Source organism: Crocodylus porosus, unplaced genomic scaffold (assembly GCF_001723895.1).
Source record: "Crocodylus porosus isolate Cpor-Errol unplaced genomic scaffold, CroPor_comp1, whole genome shotgun sequence".
Lineage (NCBI taxonomy): Eukaryota > Metazoa > Chordata > Crocodylia > Crocodylidae > Crocodylus > Crocodylus porosus.
Window position 1 is genome coordinate 67,705,728 of NW_017728886.1, and position 17,935 is coordinate 67,723,662.

Sequence of the window (17,935 nt, forward strand, 5' to 3'; positions counted from 1 at the left end):
GCTCTTTCCTGCCAAGGCAGGGGGTCGGACTAGATGATCTACCTAGGTCCCTTCCGACTCTAGCTACTATGAAACTATGAAACACAAAAACACCCTGCACACATCCCCACATACACCTGGTACCCCTCCAAACACAATATACAAAAATAAGACTTTATTTTCAGCTTTTATGCAATCACCTCTGTATACATTACACAAAAACACACAAATCTGGACAAATCGTTTTTTGAAATAAAATATGTTATAGTAGACGTGTGCTGTTTATTATATGATTTGTTTGATTTCCAGTTCCAAGATGGCAAGCCCCCCCCCCCCACTAACCTGGAGTACTTCTGGGGCAAGGGGAAGGGCTTCCAAGAGCAAAGGTCAGGGGTTAGGGAAGGGACTTCTGGTCTCAAGATGGTGGCCAAGGGTGGGACCCGCTGTCAAGGGGCAGGGCTATCCTTGCAGCCCTTGAAACCTCACCATAACTTGTGAAGTGGCCCTCCAGCTGAAATAATTGCCCACCCCTGCTCTAAAGCAAGTCCCAGCTGTAGTGCTAGAATTTGCTCTGCTTGGGCCCTTTCACTCTCCGTTCTAAGGATGGAAAATGAAGTGTCAGAATTCATTTAGTTGTCATCACCTAGATGTCTTGGACAAAAGTGTATGGATCTCTAGGCAGTGGCCTACAAATCCTGCCATGTTATGACTGGGTTTGATATTGTGAACTCCATAGCTTTACAGCTTCTTTAGAAACTTTAAAAGTTGTTTTTATTGTTAAGTGTCTGCAAACAAGCATTTCAAAGCACTTTGCTATGCTTGACAAATCCCACTTTATTACTTGCCAGTGATAAATGAGAACAGTGAATCCAGCTTCTGTGCAGGGGGTTGGACAAGGTGACTCCAGAGGTCCTTTGATCCTGTGATACGTAGGAAACATTCCCTTGTGAGCAGGTGGCTTATTCACCAGTGTGAGTAGGTTTAACAACAGTATAGCCATGCGGTAAACAATTACACTTCCAGGTCCTGTAATTGTTGTGAATAGCCTTCAAGTATGAACAGATGAAGTATTATCTTCCTGTAGAGTATCAACCTGAAGCAACAGAAGTGTAAACAGCTCGATGTGAACTACCTTCATCCATCTCCTTAAATGAAATTTGTCAGGGTCCCTTTGGCCTTATCTGTGCTGTAACTGAAGTCAGAGGAATTTGTTTCAATGCATCTATCCCCTCAAAAGTTAGTTGTAGTATAAACTCGACTTAACCATATATGGGTTAAATTAGGCTTAAACTGCTCAGGCTGCTAATCTAGTTTCAAGATATAATTCAGGCTGTGCTAGAGACCCCCCTTATTTCCTTTGTAGTTAATGTCAAAATTACCATTCATTTCAATAAAAGTGGGATCATGCCCTGTAATATTTAACCATGGTGTAATTGAGGGCCCAATTTAGGAAAATGTTTCTGTTGAAAGAAATAGAAGTACATCCTTAAAATTAAGCTTATGCTCAAATGCTTTCCTGCCGATACAGGGGGCATCCTGAAACAAAAGGATTCCCTGTTTCAGTTATATTTGAAGTGCTGAGGTGTTATTGCATGCTGTGGTTGGCACATGTAACTGAGGAATGTTAGGTGGTATTAAAGTTAGCACATACTCTGAGCAGTTGCATGTTAAGGATTAATTATTTCTCTGACATGCTGCTAGAGGGCTGGTGAGCAGGGACATTGCTAGCAGCTGCCAAGTCTTCCCCGTGGCTGCCTGGCTCTTCAGCACCTCAACCTCCCCATCCTGCTTCCTCCCCACTTTTGCCATTGCTTTCCACTCATCCACAGCAGCCCAGCTGCCTCCAGCTCTCTGTCATTCCAGGGAAGTAGAGTTCTGGATGATAGATCATCCACATGGTGGGGGAGTAATGCTTCCTAGGATAATGGGGGACCACAAATTGCTGCTTTGTCCCCATGGAGCAGACTGACATCACTACAATACAAGCTGCCTAACACCCGCTGGAGATGATCCTTGTCAAAAGAGATATATCTTTGAGACATTCAAAAGCGCTTAGCTTGTCTTTTCCTGCCTTAACCACATGGACAGTACCATTTTAAGAACATTTAACATGTGGGAAAGGTAGTATCTAACAACACACTCAATTTTAGCTCTGAAAATATGTCTTGAGCTTCCAAGTGGCTTCAACCATTCTCCTACTCACACCAAACACTGTAACAGGAATCTTCTGGCTGTAGTGACTTGCTGGGTTGAACTCATTATACCAGAAAGGTGCAAAAGTATTCGTAAATCCATATAAAAATAGCAGAAGCAAAGCACTTACATGAACCAAACTAGAAAACCTTAATTGAAATCACAACTTTACACAAAAACACACATATGGAGAATACAGACTTTCAAGCTGCTCACTCAGCCTATGAATTCACAATAACCTTCAGAAGAGATATATTTTAAAAGCTGTTGACCTGCTATTTTTGGTTCTTTTTTACATAACTCACTGATTCATGACATCAAGGGTTCTAATACTGCCTTTCTAGATCTATGCAGAAGAGCAATTAATAAGGAAAAAGTATTTTTATGGACCTAATTTTTTATTACCTTTTCTCTCCTGTATCTTATCAAAGGCAGAAGTAAAGTGTTTCTCCAGTTAAAGAATTATTACATTTTTACTTAGGTGATTCAAGATGGCATTGCGTTACTGCACACACTTGTATCTTCTTACAAAGATCCAATTCAGATCCTACTGAAGTCAGTGGGAAGTCTGTCCTTAACTTAAGTAAGAATTGGATTGGACCCATCATCAAACTGTGATTGCTGTCAGTAATGCCTCATACATAATCAACCCATCTGTTCAGATTCCAGGAAATTATTGTTTGCTGGTAAGGTATACCACAAAAACTATACGTCTTGGTTTTAGATACCATGTTGAGCATGTCATTAGACAAATCTTATTTTGACTTGTTATCTGAGTCAATCTGATGGGGAAATGAATTGCTAACGGAGAATAAATAAGGAACTCCAAAATGTCCTTTTTATATAGGCCATTTCTTTAAAAATAACCATGCAATTCATTCTGAAACAGCCAATTTTTTGCATCTGGAACTCTTTTAAATAAAAAGCCTACATTTTCAGGACAGGGTATTAAACAGATACATATTACTGTAGTCTAGAAGAAAAAAAACACAAGTTACCCTTTCTGGTATGTGAAATATTGGTTCATCTGAGAAAAGAAAAGCCTGTAGAGCAGAATGGCGGAAAACATCAAACATCAGAACAAAATGTGTCCAAGGAAATCAGTTTAAGTATTAGAAATGTAAACAGGGATATTGTATCAGCTTCACCTGAAGAATTTGCCTCATCTGCCCAGATGTTGAACTCCCTTCTTTCTAGCAATCAATAAGATTGCCATTATATGGGCAAATTTACTGTTCAGCACCCAACACATTAACTGGGCCAGGTGCTGGGTAAAAAGAATGTATTCTCTATCTTTGGAGTGGCTACAGAGCCACTTTATGAAGATTATACCAGGTCAGTGACTGAAATAGACTGGTCTACATATAGGCATGAAAAGACCATGAGGAATCACGCAACCTTTCACACTGCCAACATACCAATTCCATTGCAAGCTATAGAGAGAGGAGCAGGATTTGTTCTATAATAAATCTCTTAAAACTTTTGCACAGCTTTTAACTAAAAGCAGCAGGGTGGTATTGCTTTATTGAGTTACTCTGGCACCAGGAAAGCAAATGTTCTTTGATAAGATGTTCTAAGTATTTTGTAATAACAGTAATGATACTGGAATTATTTTGAACATCTTTGTATATATATACTTCCTGTTCTTTCTAGGTTACATTTCGGACAAGAATCTATCACTGTAATATTAACAGCCAAGGAGTGATCTGCCTGGATATTTTAAAAGACAACTGGAGTCCAGCATTAACTATTTCTAAAGTTCTCCTCTCTATCTGCTCACTTCTCACAGACTGCAACCCTGGTAAGGAAAATAACAGTTCCACATTTGCATCAATTGTCCATCTTTCTATTAACTGTAAATACCTGCATTGTATCCTGGTCTACTACTATGAAAAAAATGTGGATTTCAAATGTTGTACATATGATTTCTCCACAGTAAGTAAAAATAATTGTACATAATGCAAACTAAGGAGAAAACATATTCTCACAAATATTGGGGCATTTTTAGTACTGAAGAATAAAAATACAGTAATTCAAAACAAAATAGTTTAATCCCTAGTAGATTAATCCCTTGCAGAAGATGGTAATGTGCAAAAGATGTACTACTACAACCCAAAAATATTAATGAATATTGAAATGGAAAGCTTATATTTTGGTAACAGGATGCTCTCCTATGAAAAGAACACTGCCCTACCAATGGTGGTTGATGACTAACTGAATAGTTCACAAATGATGGGCATTAATTTCCATTCTGTTTATTCAATATCTTGGATAACCAACGGGAATCCTCAAATAAGGTTGTCATTCTTGTTAACTAGTATAATGACTGTGACTCATCCTTTCAGTCAAATACCATGTTCCCCTACTGACTACTAGGTGTATGACTCCACCTTTTGTTCCTGCCTACTGTGAGCAAGGAATGATACTGATGGCTGCTGCAAAAGTCCTAAATATACAAATATCACAAGACTTTTTTTGATGGTACATATGGGCACCATTTTTGCTTTCTGTTTGTTTAGACTTTAGGTTTCCTCTGTTTTCAAGCTCTTCTCCCCAAATGTGAGGAGCTGAAGTTTTTACGTACAGAGCAGAAAGTCTGAGATTCTTAAGACTGAAAGCAGAGGCTAAAAGACAGGGGTGGCCAAGCTGAGAAGGAGCCAGAATTTAGCAATGTACATTGCCAAAGAGCCACAATAATATGTAATGACATGACGTAACGGCCTTGGAAGCTGATCACCATGTGCTTGTGCAAAGATTCAAGGAGACGCATATTAACTTCTGAAGAGCCGCATGTGGCTCTGGAGCCACCAGTTGGCTACCCCTGCTTTAAGATAAAGATAAAAATATTTTGAGACCTGCAATAAAATTGCGAGAGTAGACAAAAATATGATTGGCTATTTTTTCTCATTTGCAGTTGCCTGTGCATGCAATATAAAAAGCTAGCATTAAATGTAAAGGGCAACCAGCTTACAGCTGCCGGGGGTGGCTGGAATAAAGCAGCCCAACACTGCAAGAAAAATGAGACCTTAGTAACTCTCAGGGTTCCAATTAAGAGCTGAAATTGTTAAGGGGAATAGGTAGTTACTTGATGCCTTGTGAATTCAAGCATACCTATTTCAGGTGTATAGGATGCCACCTACTGTTTACTGGATCATTGGCAGGAATTCCTGAGCATACCTCTGCCTATGCATTGTATTGAGCCAAACACTTGTTTTGTTGATACCCATGGACTGGTGACACAAGTGTAAAGAAAAGCAAACATATTCTAAAAGTCTTTAGAAATCAGGGTAAGGGCTATGATAGTATTAATGTCTAATACAGAGTTTCCTATGGATGTATATAATCATTTCAGAAGTTACTGAGAAAATTATGTTAGAATTAGGAACTCAAAATGTACAACATATTCTTTTGGTTGTCTGTTTTCAAAAGGTCAGTTGCAAGTTTGGTGAGTTTCAAACAGGAATTTAAATAGAACATCTGGTACTTCAACAGCCCTATATATCCTTTACTATCTTTACGTAATTATACAATCAAATTGTTATATTTTTCCCTCCCCTTTGGATGTTTCAGTGGAGGAAACTGTATAAGAAAAGCAGTGGAAGCAACGATACACAGAATGCTTTCAAGTGCACCAGCTAAGTGTACTGACAAAATTGAGATAAGAAATGGGCAATATTTTCCAGTATTCTCTTTCAGTTCTAGTAACCTTCAGCAGTGATATAACTGTGATAAGCAAAATAGTCTCATACAAAAGTTTGATTTTTAAGCATTCCCTTTAAATGGAATTTGGTGTTGGATTTGATTTCTTTGTCTTTATAATGCTTCCTGTGGAGTTGAGAGCTAGACTTTGCCAAATTAATAATGTTTCTGTATGTTGCTTTGTGATTCCTACAGAGCTGACAGCAGGTTGATGTGAAACCTTGAGCTCTTTGTTTCTTTGAGACCTGTTTATTGCTAGTCTAGATAACTTTTATGTACAAACCCTGTATTTTAGTGATATTTGTTCCTGAAATTGAAGAGTTGTATAAATCATGGGGCTTTTATTGTTGCTGTATTATTTGGCATGATAGAGCTGTTTATTTCTATTTGTGGGTGTGCTCCCTGTCTTTTCTCCTGCTTGTCCTATCGGTTACATTCTGAGTGTAGTTGTGATGATATTTTATCATTAGCAAATTGTTGGATTAGCTATTCCATAGAATTTCATCTGAAAATGATGCCATAAAGTGGTCGCTCTGTCCCGCAGTGGGGCCAATCACTTTGAAAATAACCCTGGCACATTTGGGAAAAGTGTGTGTTTGTGACTGTGTGTGTATTGTGTATTCTCTATCAGCTGGGAGCAATTTTCAGTCCACTCTGTTGTCCCTTCATCTAAGGTATGCTGCCTCATTTTAGAGGCAGAATCCCAGCAGGGGTCTTAAGTTGATAAGCAACCTTGAACTCTTTGTTCACCATACATCAAACAGGCAGAAGCAGATCAGGTCAAATGGAAAGGCAACACTGAATACTCCACAAACATAAACACTTAGGACAAGTGAATTCCTCCACCACCACCACCCTGTTTGAAGGGGGGAAAAAATCAAGTATCAGTTACCCAGTAGCCTTACATTTATGCAAATCTTCATTAAAACAACAAATAGGAGTAAGAATGGCAGCTAATTAACCCTCAGTCATACACAGTGATTAAACTGAGCTGGAGCACAGCTGCAGCTTCATTTGCAAGCACTGCTATTCTTCTCAAATGGGCTGAGAAATGAAAAGAGGTATTTGCTCCTGCCGCTTGTGTCATTCACACAGTAATCTACAAAAGACATTGAGAGAGTCTCTTTCCTCACTGGTTATACATCACTGGCCTTTGTTTCATATCACTCAAGGCAGGAGCTTGTTTGTCCTTTTTAAACAACCAATACAATCCTTTACTCATAAGCTGTCTCAGACCCTTCAGTTCTGATTATTATTAATTGTCTCTATTTTGCTTGGCAGTATCAGACACTAAATTGTGTTAATGAATGTCTGAATTTTGTAACAGCTGGCTGACTTTTGGGAGAGTGGGGGGAAGGGATGTAGTATTTGTGTCTGAAGGAACACATGTGAATGATCTGCAGAAGTAACCAAGCCACTTGGAGAGCGGTAACAGAATCATAAGAGGTAAATGAAATGCTAGCATATTACTGTTATTATTTAGGGCAGCTCTCAAGATGACAATTCCATGTATTTTCACAAAACAAGGCCCCAGTCCTGTAAACATTGGGCAGGGGTAAATCTTTAGTTGCATGTGTGTTCTCATTAAAGCTAATAGATCTATTCATGTACATAAAATTAAAAATGTAAGTGTTGGCCCTGCACCCAAGAACAAGTTTACTTTTCCATACTGCCTGTTAGGATTTGTGTCTGCATTTATTGTGCTAGAAAACCTGTTTAGGAATACCTATACTTGGATAACTCCATGTGAGAACACTCTCCTTCCAGAAAGCATCCAGTTAAACTAGAACAAGGCAGTCATCCTCTGGAGTAGTAGATAGAAATGAAGTATTCAGAAATAGGTACTGGGACTTAAATTCAACCCAATCTTCGAAAGAATTCACTTTTCATTCTAGACAAGCCTCTAGTTTTTGCATTGTTAAGAGAGTGTGCCTTTAATTGACCTAACCTTCAGTGTTTAGGTGTCTTTTGCAGAATTATATACAATTAAGAATTTGTGGCTATTCAGTTTTAATTTGGGGTGTAACCCAACATAAAGGTTAGAGAATTAAGACAGAAATCCTTAGAATAGGTGCTATATCTCCATAACTTTCCCATTCAACTTTGTCATTTTGGTCATCTCTGTTAAATCATACAGAAACTTACGTTAATCAGGTGGGATTTAACTCATGTCAGTCTCTGTATTTTTATTATTGTTTCATTGTTTGATTATGGAAAATAGCATTATTTATATATACAGTTCTAAATTCAGTTGGAACTTATATATAAAATGTTCTAATCTCCCTGCCACCACCCCAACAAAAATTAACCATAAATTATGGTTCCACATTATACTTCTTATCAACCCTTGCAGAAAGAAGCTCTACTACCTTTATTAGCAATTTACATGGACAGAAAAATTCACCTGAATGACCTACTTGCAGGATTAGGACACATGAGAAAATTGTATTTAAGGACATGTCAGTAGGCCTAGGAGAGAAATTTTTGGTCTCTGTGTCAGATCTCCTATTATTGTGTGTAACCATGCCACTCAACATAGTTCATAAATTGATCTGAAAACTAGTAGGTTTCTTGTCCCTATTGCTGTAATTGGAAAGCTATTCTAGAACCTCACTTCTCTGATAGTTGAAACCTCTTCTGATTTCCCTGTCTTAATGTATTCATGACCAATTTATACTCATTTGTTCTTATGGGAACATGGTGCTTTAGCTTAAATAGCTGGTGTTTGCTCCTTGATGTATTTATAGAAAGCAATCATATCCCTTCTCAGCCTTTTCTTTGCTGTGTTGAACAAGCTGATCTCTTCTAGTCTTCCTTCATAAGAGGTTCCCCCAATCCTCCAGCAGCCCTTCTTTGCATCTGTGCCCATTTGAATTCATCTTTCTTAAACATAGGTGACCAGTTGTATGATTTTTGTCAATGTTACATAAATATTGTGAAGCTTTTTATTGTTTACCATCTTTGTTGAATATGTAACAGAAAATAGAAATCGGTTTGTTTCTAGTGGTAATTGAAACCTGCCCTATATAAAGTTTAGGGTTGAAATATATGTCATTAATATGACTATTCACAAATATATATGTGCTTATTCTGGTAAGTGCTTACATGATTGCATAGTTAGGGTTAATTTCCAGAAGTATGAACCCCTCATAGTTTCCACTAAATTTAATAGGACTTATGGTCACTCAGCACTTCTGAAAATTAGACTCTTGGTGTACAGAGTTGTTGGCTGTAGCCGTGTTGGTCTAAGGACATAGGCAGACGAGGTTCTTTGAGTAGATGTGATATCTTTTATTAGACCAACTGAATAGTTGGAAAAAAATTCCCTGCAAGCTTTCAGGCACAAACACCCTTCTTGAGGCATGCCCAAAAGCTTGCAAATAACTTTTTCCCAACTATTTAGTTGGTCTAATAGAAGATATCATATCTGTCCAAAGAACCTTGCCTGCCACTCTTAATGTGCAATATTCTGAATATGCTTCATGAAGGATTCAAGTAAAATATGCTTTAGTTAGCATGAATACATTTGCATTTACCACTGTTTTTAAACAGGTGCTGCAGATTTTTTATCATGGTTCCTTTAATACATAGTTTTATATTTTAATAATCTACACTCAGCTTTTAAATGCCTCTATTTATCTAGACATAGATAAACAAAGTCAAATAACACCCTAAGGTTACCATGCTTTTAACTTGCCCCACTAAAAAGGGACACAGAAGACTTGCCCCAGGCTTTCTTTGTGTGAGTCATTATTATGTTTCGCTTATATCTTTCCCAGTAATGTCATTGTTTTCATCCCAAAGTGGGTATTGGTGGCAGTTGTGGATAACATGTTGTTGGGTTTTTTTTATTATAGCTACAAGTTACTCATGTGGTTTGGCTGGATACAGAACTGCCTAAATATTTTCTGACAAAAAGCTTGCTTACCTGTCATTAACTCCCTTATCTGTACCTGCACAAGGGTGTTGGCATTTAAGGCAGCATTTCTCAACCAGTGGGTCATGACCCAAAAGTGGGTCACAAGAATATTTGAAAGGGTTGTGAGCAGGTCCCCAGGAAAACCTGTGAAAGCGCGGGTTTCCCCGTGCAGGCTGGCAGCATTCCAGCCTGCAAGCAGCTGCTTGGGATGATTGGAGGCAGCAGGCACACTTGCGTCTGCATATGCAGATGCACATGGCCAGCATAAAGCGAGGCCAAGTCATGGGAGCAGCCCCAGCTGCTGGACGCAGGTAAGTATGGGAAGCAGGGGATGGAAGTCCCAGGAACTATCCAGAGGGCTAGAGAGGGTCAGGGTGGTGAGGTGGCATGTACGGTGCAGTGCCCATACACGCAAGGGCCCACATTCACTGCTCACGCTCTGGCCCTATCAAGATGGAGGCAGCTGGGGCCCCCTCTGGCAGGGCTGAGGGTGGGCATGGGATCAGGAATCGGGAGTGAGGGACACCAGCATGGCCCAGGGGGCTTGGGAGTGAGGGGCACCAGTGGGACCAAGGGGCTGTGGCATGGGGGTGAGGGGCATGAGTAGGACTAAGGGGCTGTTGCTTGGGGGTGAGGGGTACCAGCAGGGCCTGAGGGGTGGGGAATGGCAGGGGACTGTGGGTCAGGCACCGGCAGGGCCAGGGAGGTGTGGGTTGGGACAAACCATTTATCTTGGCAAATGGGTCCCAGTCCAAAAAAGGTTGAGACCCAGTGATTTAAGGAACTTAGCAGTTGGGATAGAGTTATCTTTTGTGCACTGGTTGGTGCTTTCCTTGAGGCCAGCGAGGTTTTATACTAGTACAACTAAGAATATGAAATCCTGAGTTATCGTTCTTTACAGAGAGAGACTGGGCAGCGTTTCTTAGTGAGATCATCTTCACTTACATCTGGCATAGTGCTGTGACTTTTTCCTACATAAGCACAAAATCTCCAAGATTCTGCTAGAAGGCAAGTAGAGTTGTTGCTATCTTTCTTCAGGGCCTCTACAGTATAATGAGAGAGAGTGGATGGCTTCAGTTCAGGAATCATATAAGAGAAGACACTGAAGCAGCCCATTTTGTTTCTGTTCTGGTCATATTCCCTTTCCAGGACTAAGTACAGACAGTCAAAAAGCCCAAGGCTGAATTGATTCAATCTTTGTAGGTGAGCCTAAGGTGCATAGGTTGAACCAGTAAGAAAGTGGACAGGCATTCACTTTTGATTCTGGAAATGCAGCCACATGCCTCTAGTGGCTCAGGCCAGAAGTTGGGGGGCACTAGAGCATGCCTCCCTGCTGAGCTGGAGCAGATAGCTTGGGCCATGGCTAGCCCACCCACCCTGCAAGCTGGGGTTTGCAGGGAAGGTACAAAGCATACTGGAATGCTAGGGGACTTTGAACTAACTTGAATCTGGAAGGTAGCTGGGATTCAGTACGCCAATTTAACCTAAATCAGTTAAGTCTGATACTACATCCATCCAGTTGCACTTTGAAACCAGTTTACGTGCACTGAAGTTCTGTTGTGTTACAGATTTTGAACCAGTTTCCGATCATATGTAACTTCTGTCCCAAGCCCAAATCTGTGTTTCAGACCCTTTTGTTCTTCTTTAGTATATAAGGGACATTATAATTCTTCTGCCTCACATGTTGGTCCCTTAGCATAACATCAGCTTCCTCAGGGTTTACTCCTGAAGTGATAATCTCCCCACCCTCTCTGCTCCCAGCATAAGCCTGGCACCACCCTCTCTGCTTCCATCATAAGTCCTGGACTTCAGACGCAATCAGGGTGTGCACAGATTTGGTTCTCAAAAAAGCTCCAGGTACCCAGTCCGATAATGACATTTCCATTTGTGTTTTTGTTTTAGAAAATTTAAGATTTTATCTGCATACTAGCTTGAAATAATTCTAAATCAATTGCAATGAGGATCCTTAACTAGAGATCTAAAGAGATGCAGGTCTGAGTAAACACAGATTCATGATAGTAAACAAAAGGACTCTTCAAAATTTCTGTGCTAACCAATCTAAAAGGTTTCAAAGTAAAACCCAGAGCAGTTGAATATGGGAAATAAAACATAATTGAAAAAAAAGAAAATCTGTTCAATTCTGGAACATTTGGCTGGGTGTGGTCAAAAATCTCTTGTTTGCCTTCAACCTAGGAAGTTTTTTAAAAAATCTGTCCAGCACTGAATAACTAAGAAGAGGTCCTTGTTCCCTTCTCCATAGAGCAGGCTGCCAGAATCTTTACTTCTGCCTTCTTCCTTTTATCTAGATCTAATGGTGGCCTGCTAGGATGTTCCTTTTTTGTCTGGTGGTTCTTTCTGCTCTCCCCTGGTCTCCTTCTTACAGCCAGTTCATATCAAATGGATTTTCTGTCTAACTTATTCCTCCTACCCATCAGAATCCTCTCTCCCTTCCTCATTCCCACCTCTCCCAATACCACCAAGAAGTACATTTAGGAACTCAGGATGACTGCATATTTGCAGGAGAGCCCATTTCTCATTTTACGCACTCTTGCAATTTATACTTTAAAGCCACGATTTGTATACTGTGCAACTGTGAGCCAATTTTGCTTGGGTCAAATCCCCCCAGTCTGAGAGAGGCTCAAGGGAGAGGAAGTGGCACCAGGCTCAATACTTGTACTGCTCCGTCTCCCCAAAAAAATTCTATTTGGGGAAGCTTCCCAGAAATTCCCTACACCTGGGTCATGCGGAGTCACAAGCAGGGGGGAAAAGCTGTGCAGACTCTGGCTGAGGTCCCTGCAGGCCAGGGTTGGGATTTTAGCCACTCCCCAGTAATACTTAGCCTGCTGGGACTTGGACACACCCACTGATCCCCAGTTCAGCTTCTCTTCAACCAGAAGGGAAGGGAGGGCTTGCTCTAGTGCCCCCCGGCTTCTAGCCTGAGCCACTGCAGGCATGTGCCTGCATTTTCAGAATCAAAAGTGAATGTCTGTTCACTTGCTTGCCAGTTCAATCTGTGCAGGTTAGACTAACCTGTAAAGATTGAATCAATTCAGGTTAGGGCTTTTTGAATGTCTGTACTTAGCCATAGTGTAATTGCACCACCTCCCTGAATGGCATAATATGAGGCAACAGCACCCCTCTTTTTCCACGTGTCCAAACCAGTGGTTTCCACACCCCTAGCCAACATAGCTACTATGCCAGCAAAACTTTGTAGTGTAGACCGGACCGTAGTATTATGATCATGATCTAAGAATGGCTTTTAAACATTTTTATCTCATGAAAATGAAGTTTTATTAGAAACAGATTTATTTTGCATTAGTAAGTTTTTCTCCAAACAGAGAAATGTAATGTAATTTTCTGTAATGTCATTGTGCAGCCATTTAGTGAAGAACAAAAATGGTTTTGTTCCCTAAAAGTTCACTTCTACATCCCCTTCATTTTCTTTTAAAATAGCTTATTCCTTATTGTGCCCTTGAAGTGAAACAGCAGACCTGTTTATTCCTAACGTGAGTAAACTTATTTTTTGTACCTGATTTTAAGTCCGGCATCGCCTGTTGTAGAGTTATGTCTTTACCAACAAGTCCTCTTATGTTTTCTAGCCATCGGGTTTCCTTTCCCTATTTCTCTTGCTCATTGCAGTCCCTTTCCTGTGAGGTTTTCCAGTTTTTCTGAGTGGATCCTTATTTTACTACTAATCACCTAAATGATATGTGATTGACTTACTTAGCCTTTAAATAAGACCCTAGTTAGTCACAGAAACAGGCTTTTAAAAGTATCTAGGCATCTAAAAATGCACATAGCCACCAACTGGGATTTTCAGAAGTGCCTGCAGGCATCTCTTCGGACCTTTAAGTATTTATATCCCTTGAAAAAGTCTGGTCCTTACACACTTGCATGTCACTACACCCATATCTGCTTAACTCATGTAATTAAAACATAAAGTTAAGCGCATAAGGAAATGAGTGCAGGAAATCAAGGTCTAAGACCACACTATCATATACTGAAAATTATACACGGATCAGTGCTGAAAGAGAATCAATTTGCTTTTCTGTAAAGAGCTTATAAAATGCTATGAGATTTTGTTTCATGTCATCTTTTCAATGGACTAACTCCCCCTCAGCATGAGTCCATGATTATGAGGATCATTATAGAAACAGAAAAGCATTCATGAACTCATTTCTATTAGACTGCAAGAAAGGAACTGCCTTGAAATAGCTCTTAAGTGTGTCTGTGTATGTGGTGTTGATAGAGAGGGGGTTTCTATTTAGGTGGAACTAAATCTTTGCATTCAAGTCACCCGTAAAGACCATATGATTTTTTCAAGTTTGAATTCTGTTTTGATAAAGAGATGTGAGCTTGCAAATATCCAGCTTGAGGACATGCAGGTATGTGCTGCTAAACGCTCACTAGACCTTAACTTTAAAAAATTAATACAGTTAGAAAAAGGCTGTATGGAAATACTGAGCTTAAAACCACACTGCCAGAAAATAAGTATTCAGAAGACTAAAGTCTGTTCTAATATTTTTCCCCCCTGAAAACTGTCTGGAGTTATTTACATAAGAATAGATTCAGTAGGTGTTACATAATTCAAAGAGTAATACGAGTAGCACAGATTACTTCTAAAAAAATATACTGAGTATTCTGTGGTGTCTTTGACTTAGCCTTAGTAATTAGATACAACTCCAAATCTGAACCATAATTGCTCTTACTTTGTTTCTTTCCAACCCAATGTATTCACAGTTTTACAGGCAAAAAAATAAAGTATGTTTAAATAATATTAAGGAATATGCACATTCTGAAACTGCAGTAAACCAACTTTCCTCCCAGTCAGGAGTACTGTGAGATTGCCCCCTGCCCTGTTTCAGTGAAGGGTGTAAAATCATGCAATACTTGAGAACAGATTTCTTCCTGACCACACTAGTGATCAGCTTGGCCAGGTACAGATATTACACTTATATGAGTATAAGTGATTGGAAACCGGTCTATACCCATAACGGAAGAGAACTTTGGCGCACACAGATTGGTTTAAAAATAGTGGAACCAGTCTAAGATTTGTCCCTCCCTCCTCCTCCTTGCAAAAGTGCAAATATGTGTTCTGTTTGTTACTGATTGAAACTGCACCGCTTACAGAAAACAACATAACTTAACCACATAACAATTCCGCTTCAGTTCTTGAATGTCTGTTTCTAGCCCTTGAATGTCTGAGCACAAATAGCCCTGAAAGTTTTATCTTGCTCAGTGCAATCACTTTTGCATCTTTAATCCTTCAAAAATGTCGTTTGGAGGTTTAAATAGGTTGTGTTTTAAAGCAATATTTCCATTTTTCTTTTATAAAGGTGTTTTCTTTTAATTTTGTCTGCCTTTTCATTATGAGGGGAAGGATAAATAGAACACCTCCCTGGGCTCCAGGCACACGGTTCATTATTTTCTATTGATCTGTCCCATCTTCTCTTGTTCATCTCCTTTCCAAGCTAAAATAATGCTAAGTTTTAATTCTTTGCATGGGTAAAGCCCACCTGTCATTAATTATATTAAGAAACTGTTTTTGGGCCTCTTTTACCACTGCTTTGTCTTTAGTTAAGGTGAGATGAACTCTAATCACAATGAGGTCCTCTTGTCCGTGTAATGAATGGTATCTGATGAAACCCAAATCAGCAATGAATTTCAGGCTTACAGTTACAGGTACTATTGGGAATTCCCTTATCTTGCATTGCGAGGTAAACAGCTAAAAGGGGCATAGTAGGCAATCATGAAATGCTAGATTCTGCCCCTGAAGTGCCCAGTACTATTAACTTCAAGATGAGTTGTACTCTGACACTAAGGTTATTAACTTTTAAGCATATATCCAGACTGTCTTTTGAGGAAGCATATGAATCACTCATTTCACAGTAATGCTGAGAAAAAACAAGGTACTTATTTTTTAAAGCCCTGTTTTAGAGCTTATTGGAGACAAATACATAAAGAAAGACCTTTAAGTGAGTGTTGATTTCTGCATCTGGGAAGTTTATATTTATAGAGGAGTGAAAATACTGATTTTTTTCATTAGTCCCAGCAGAATCAATATGATTTGTTGAGCCATAGTTATCTGAAAGAGATTTGCAATTGTGACTGATGGATAGGTGTTGCAAATGCAGAACAAGGAGCCTATTCTCCAGTCAAGCAACCTGTGTAACTGCATAAAATACTAGTGCAAGTTTCATCAGTTCAGAGGGCAGTATATCTGTGTACTCTCCACACGATGAATCCTTGTAAAAATTGCATAGAAATCCAAATAAATCATCTATTATAATCACTGTTATTTCTAAAGCAACTAAAACAAATAGCCTTAAAGACGGGAAATCTTATTTTGAAAATGGAACCTAGAGTAATTAAAATGCATCCTAAACTGTTCCCTTTTTCCAAACTTTGCCCTCTTTCACAGTTGTTATATGTGCTTTCTTTTTTGTTTCCTGTCTTTTGTGTGTTCAGTTCAGACATGCTCCTAATGGCAATATAGTGTCAGGAGTGAGGCAGCTACAGCACATTTGTACTCAGGATTTTTGTATCTAAACAGTGTTTCATATTTAATTAATTTCTTCCCTTACTCTACATAATATTTTCTCATTTAGATGACTGCATGAGACAAAATTGTTTACCTGAGCTTGTCTATAGAGTACAAACACCCTTACCACGAGTGGTATTTTATGTGCATTTCAATCCTTAGTCCTTTTTTTAACTTTGAATTTCCTAATACAAGGCAGTCAGATCTTCACCTGATGAGAAGCAGCGTAGTTCCAGCTGAGGTTCTTGGCCAAAAAATTTTCATCAACACTTAGTTGCATAGTAATAAATTTTTTAGTCGCTTGTTTTTAGGAATGGGAATGAGGGGAGTGTGAATTTTTTTTTTTAGGCAAAATAACCTGTAATGTCTACCTCATTCCCACCTGACTCATCAGTTTTGCACAGCGAGCACAGTTTCCATTTTAGAGTCTTTATGTTGCCCCAGATCTTTTCCTTCTAATGAACGGTTTTCAGCCACTTTGAATGCTGCTTCTTCCTCATTTTATGATATTCTTGCTCACCCTACAAATCACGCTCTTTTGTCATCCTTTAAGTTCCTGAAAATGAGCTTGCTACATCAACATCAGCTGACCATTCGCCTCTGGCATTTTTACCACAAGAATGTAGAAACATTTCTGAAAACCTCATAACCAACTGTCAGGTGCACAAAGCTACAATCCCAGCCATAAACCATCTGGCTATTAAAGCTGCCACTTTCTTTAGCAGAAACCTAGGTTCCTGAACAGCCCAGATATTACCTTTAAAAATGGTCACATTTTCATAAAGAGGCATGATATTTTGCAGCATGGTCAGTTTTCTGCATAGTTCACTGATTTTGTGTAGTTTTGAGACACACCAGACACCAAAAAATAAAGCTATTTATTTGCAATCTGCTGCTTTGATGTCACTATTTTCTAAGCAGCCAAGTCATTACATTCAGGGGAAGTAGCTGGAAGACAAAACTTTTACATAAAGAGCAAAATATATAGCATAACGGTGTGCAGTGAAGACTGGGCTGCTATATTGAGAAATAACATTCATTTGGGAATACAAAATGGAAATAATTAGTATACTGTTTGTAGTGCAACCCATCTTCACAGTGAAGGTACATCTATTGAATGGAGCACAAATTTAATAGGTTTTTAGGGTCAGAAGGGACCTCAGTAGATTGAGTCCAACCCCCTGCATTTTGCATTTTTAAGTTGAACTAAATAACAGATAACAGAAAAATCAACATTGATCAGATAAATGTTTCTGTTAGGCAGAAAGGGGTTGGCTTTAAAACTATACAAGTAAAAAATTCACAGAAGTTTAGGGCTGGAAGGGACCTCGTGAGATCATTGAGTCCAACCCACCAGCTCTGAACAGGAAATACTGCAGGGGTCAAATTCAGTTTTTACATTTTTTTAGCAAGTATTTATAATGGTGTCTCTTTCACCTACAGAGAGTTTTCTTGTAGGAAGCTCCTCATACATTTTTTATGGGATGCTCATATTAATTGGTGGCAATTCCAAGAACTTCTACCCTTCTTATAGGTGCTGTATACTGGCCTGCTTCAGAAGCATAGCTAAAGTACAAATAGTACAAACAAGGCAACCCTAAATG

General features: G+C 39.3%; 1 protein-coding gene across 2 annotated transcripts in view; it reads left to right on the forward strand.

Annotated features, from left to right (window-relative positions):
- LOC109310663 (ubiquitin-conjugating enzyme E2 E2) overlaps positions 1–17,935 on the forward strand; it is a 319,806-nt gene that overhangs the window by 280,229 nt on the left and 21,642 nt on the right. For both annotated transcript variants that reach the window (XM_019535959.1, XM_019535950.1), the window contains one exon: positions 3,826–3,973. In XM_019535959.1, the coding sequence (XP_019391504.1) occupies positions 3,826–3,973 (148 nt within the window). The remainder of the gene's footprint in view (positions 1–3,825; positions 3,974–17,935) is intronic.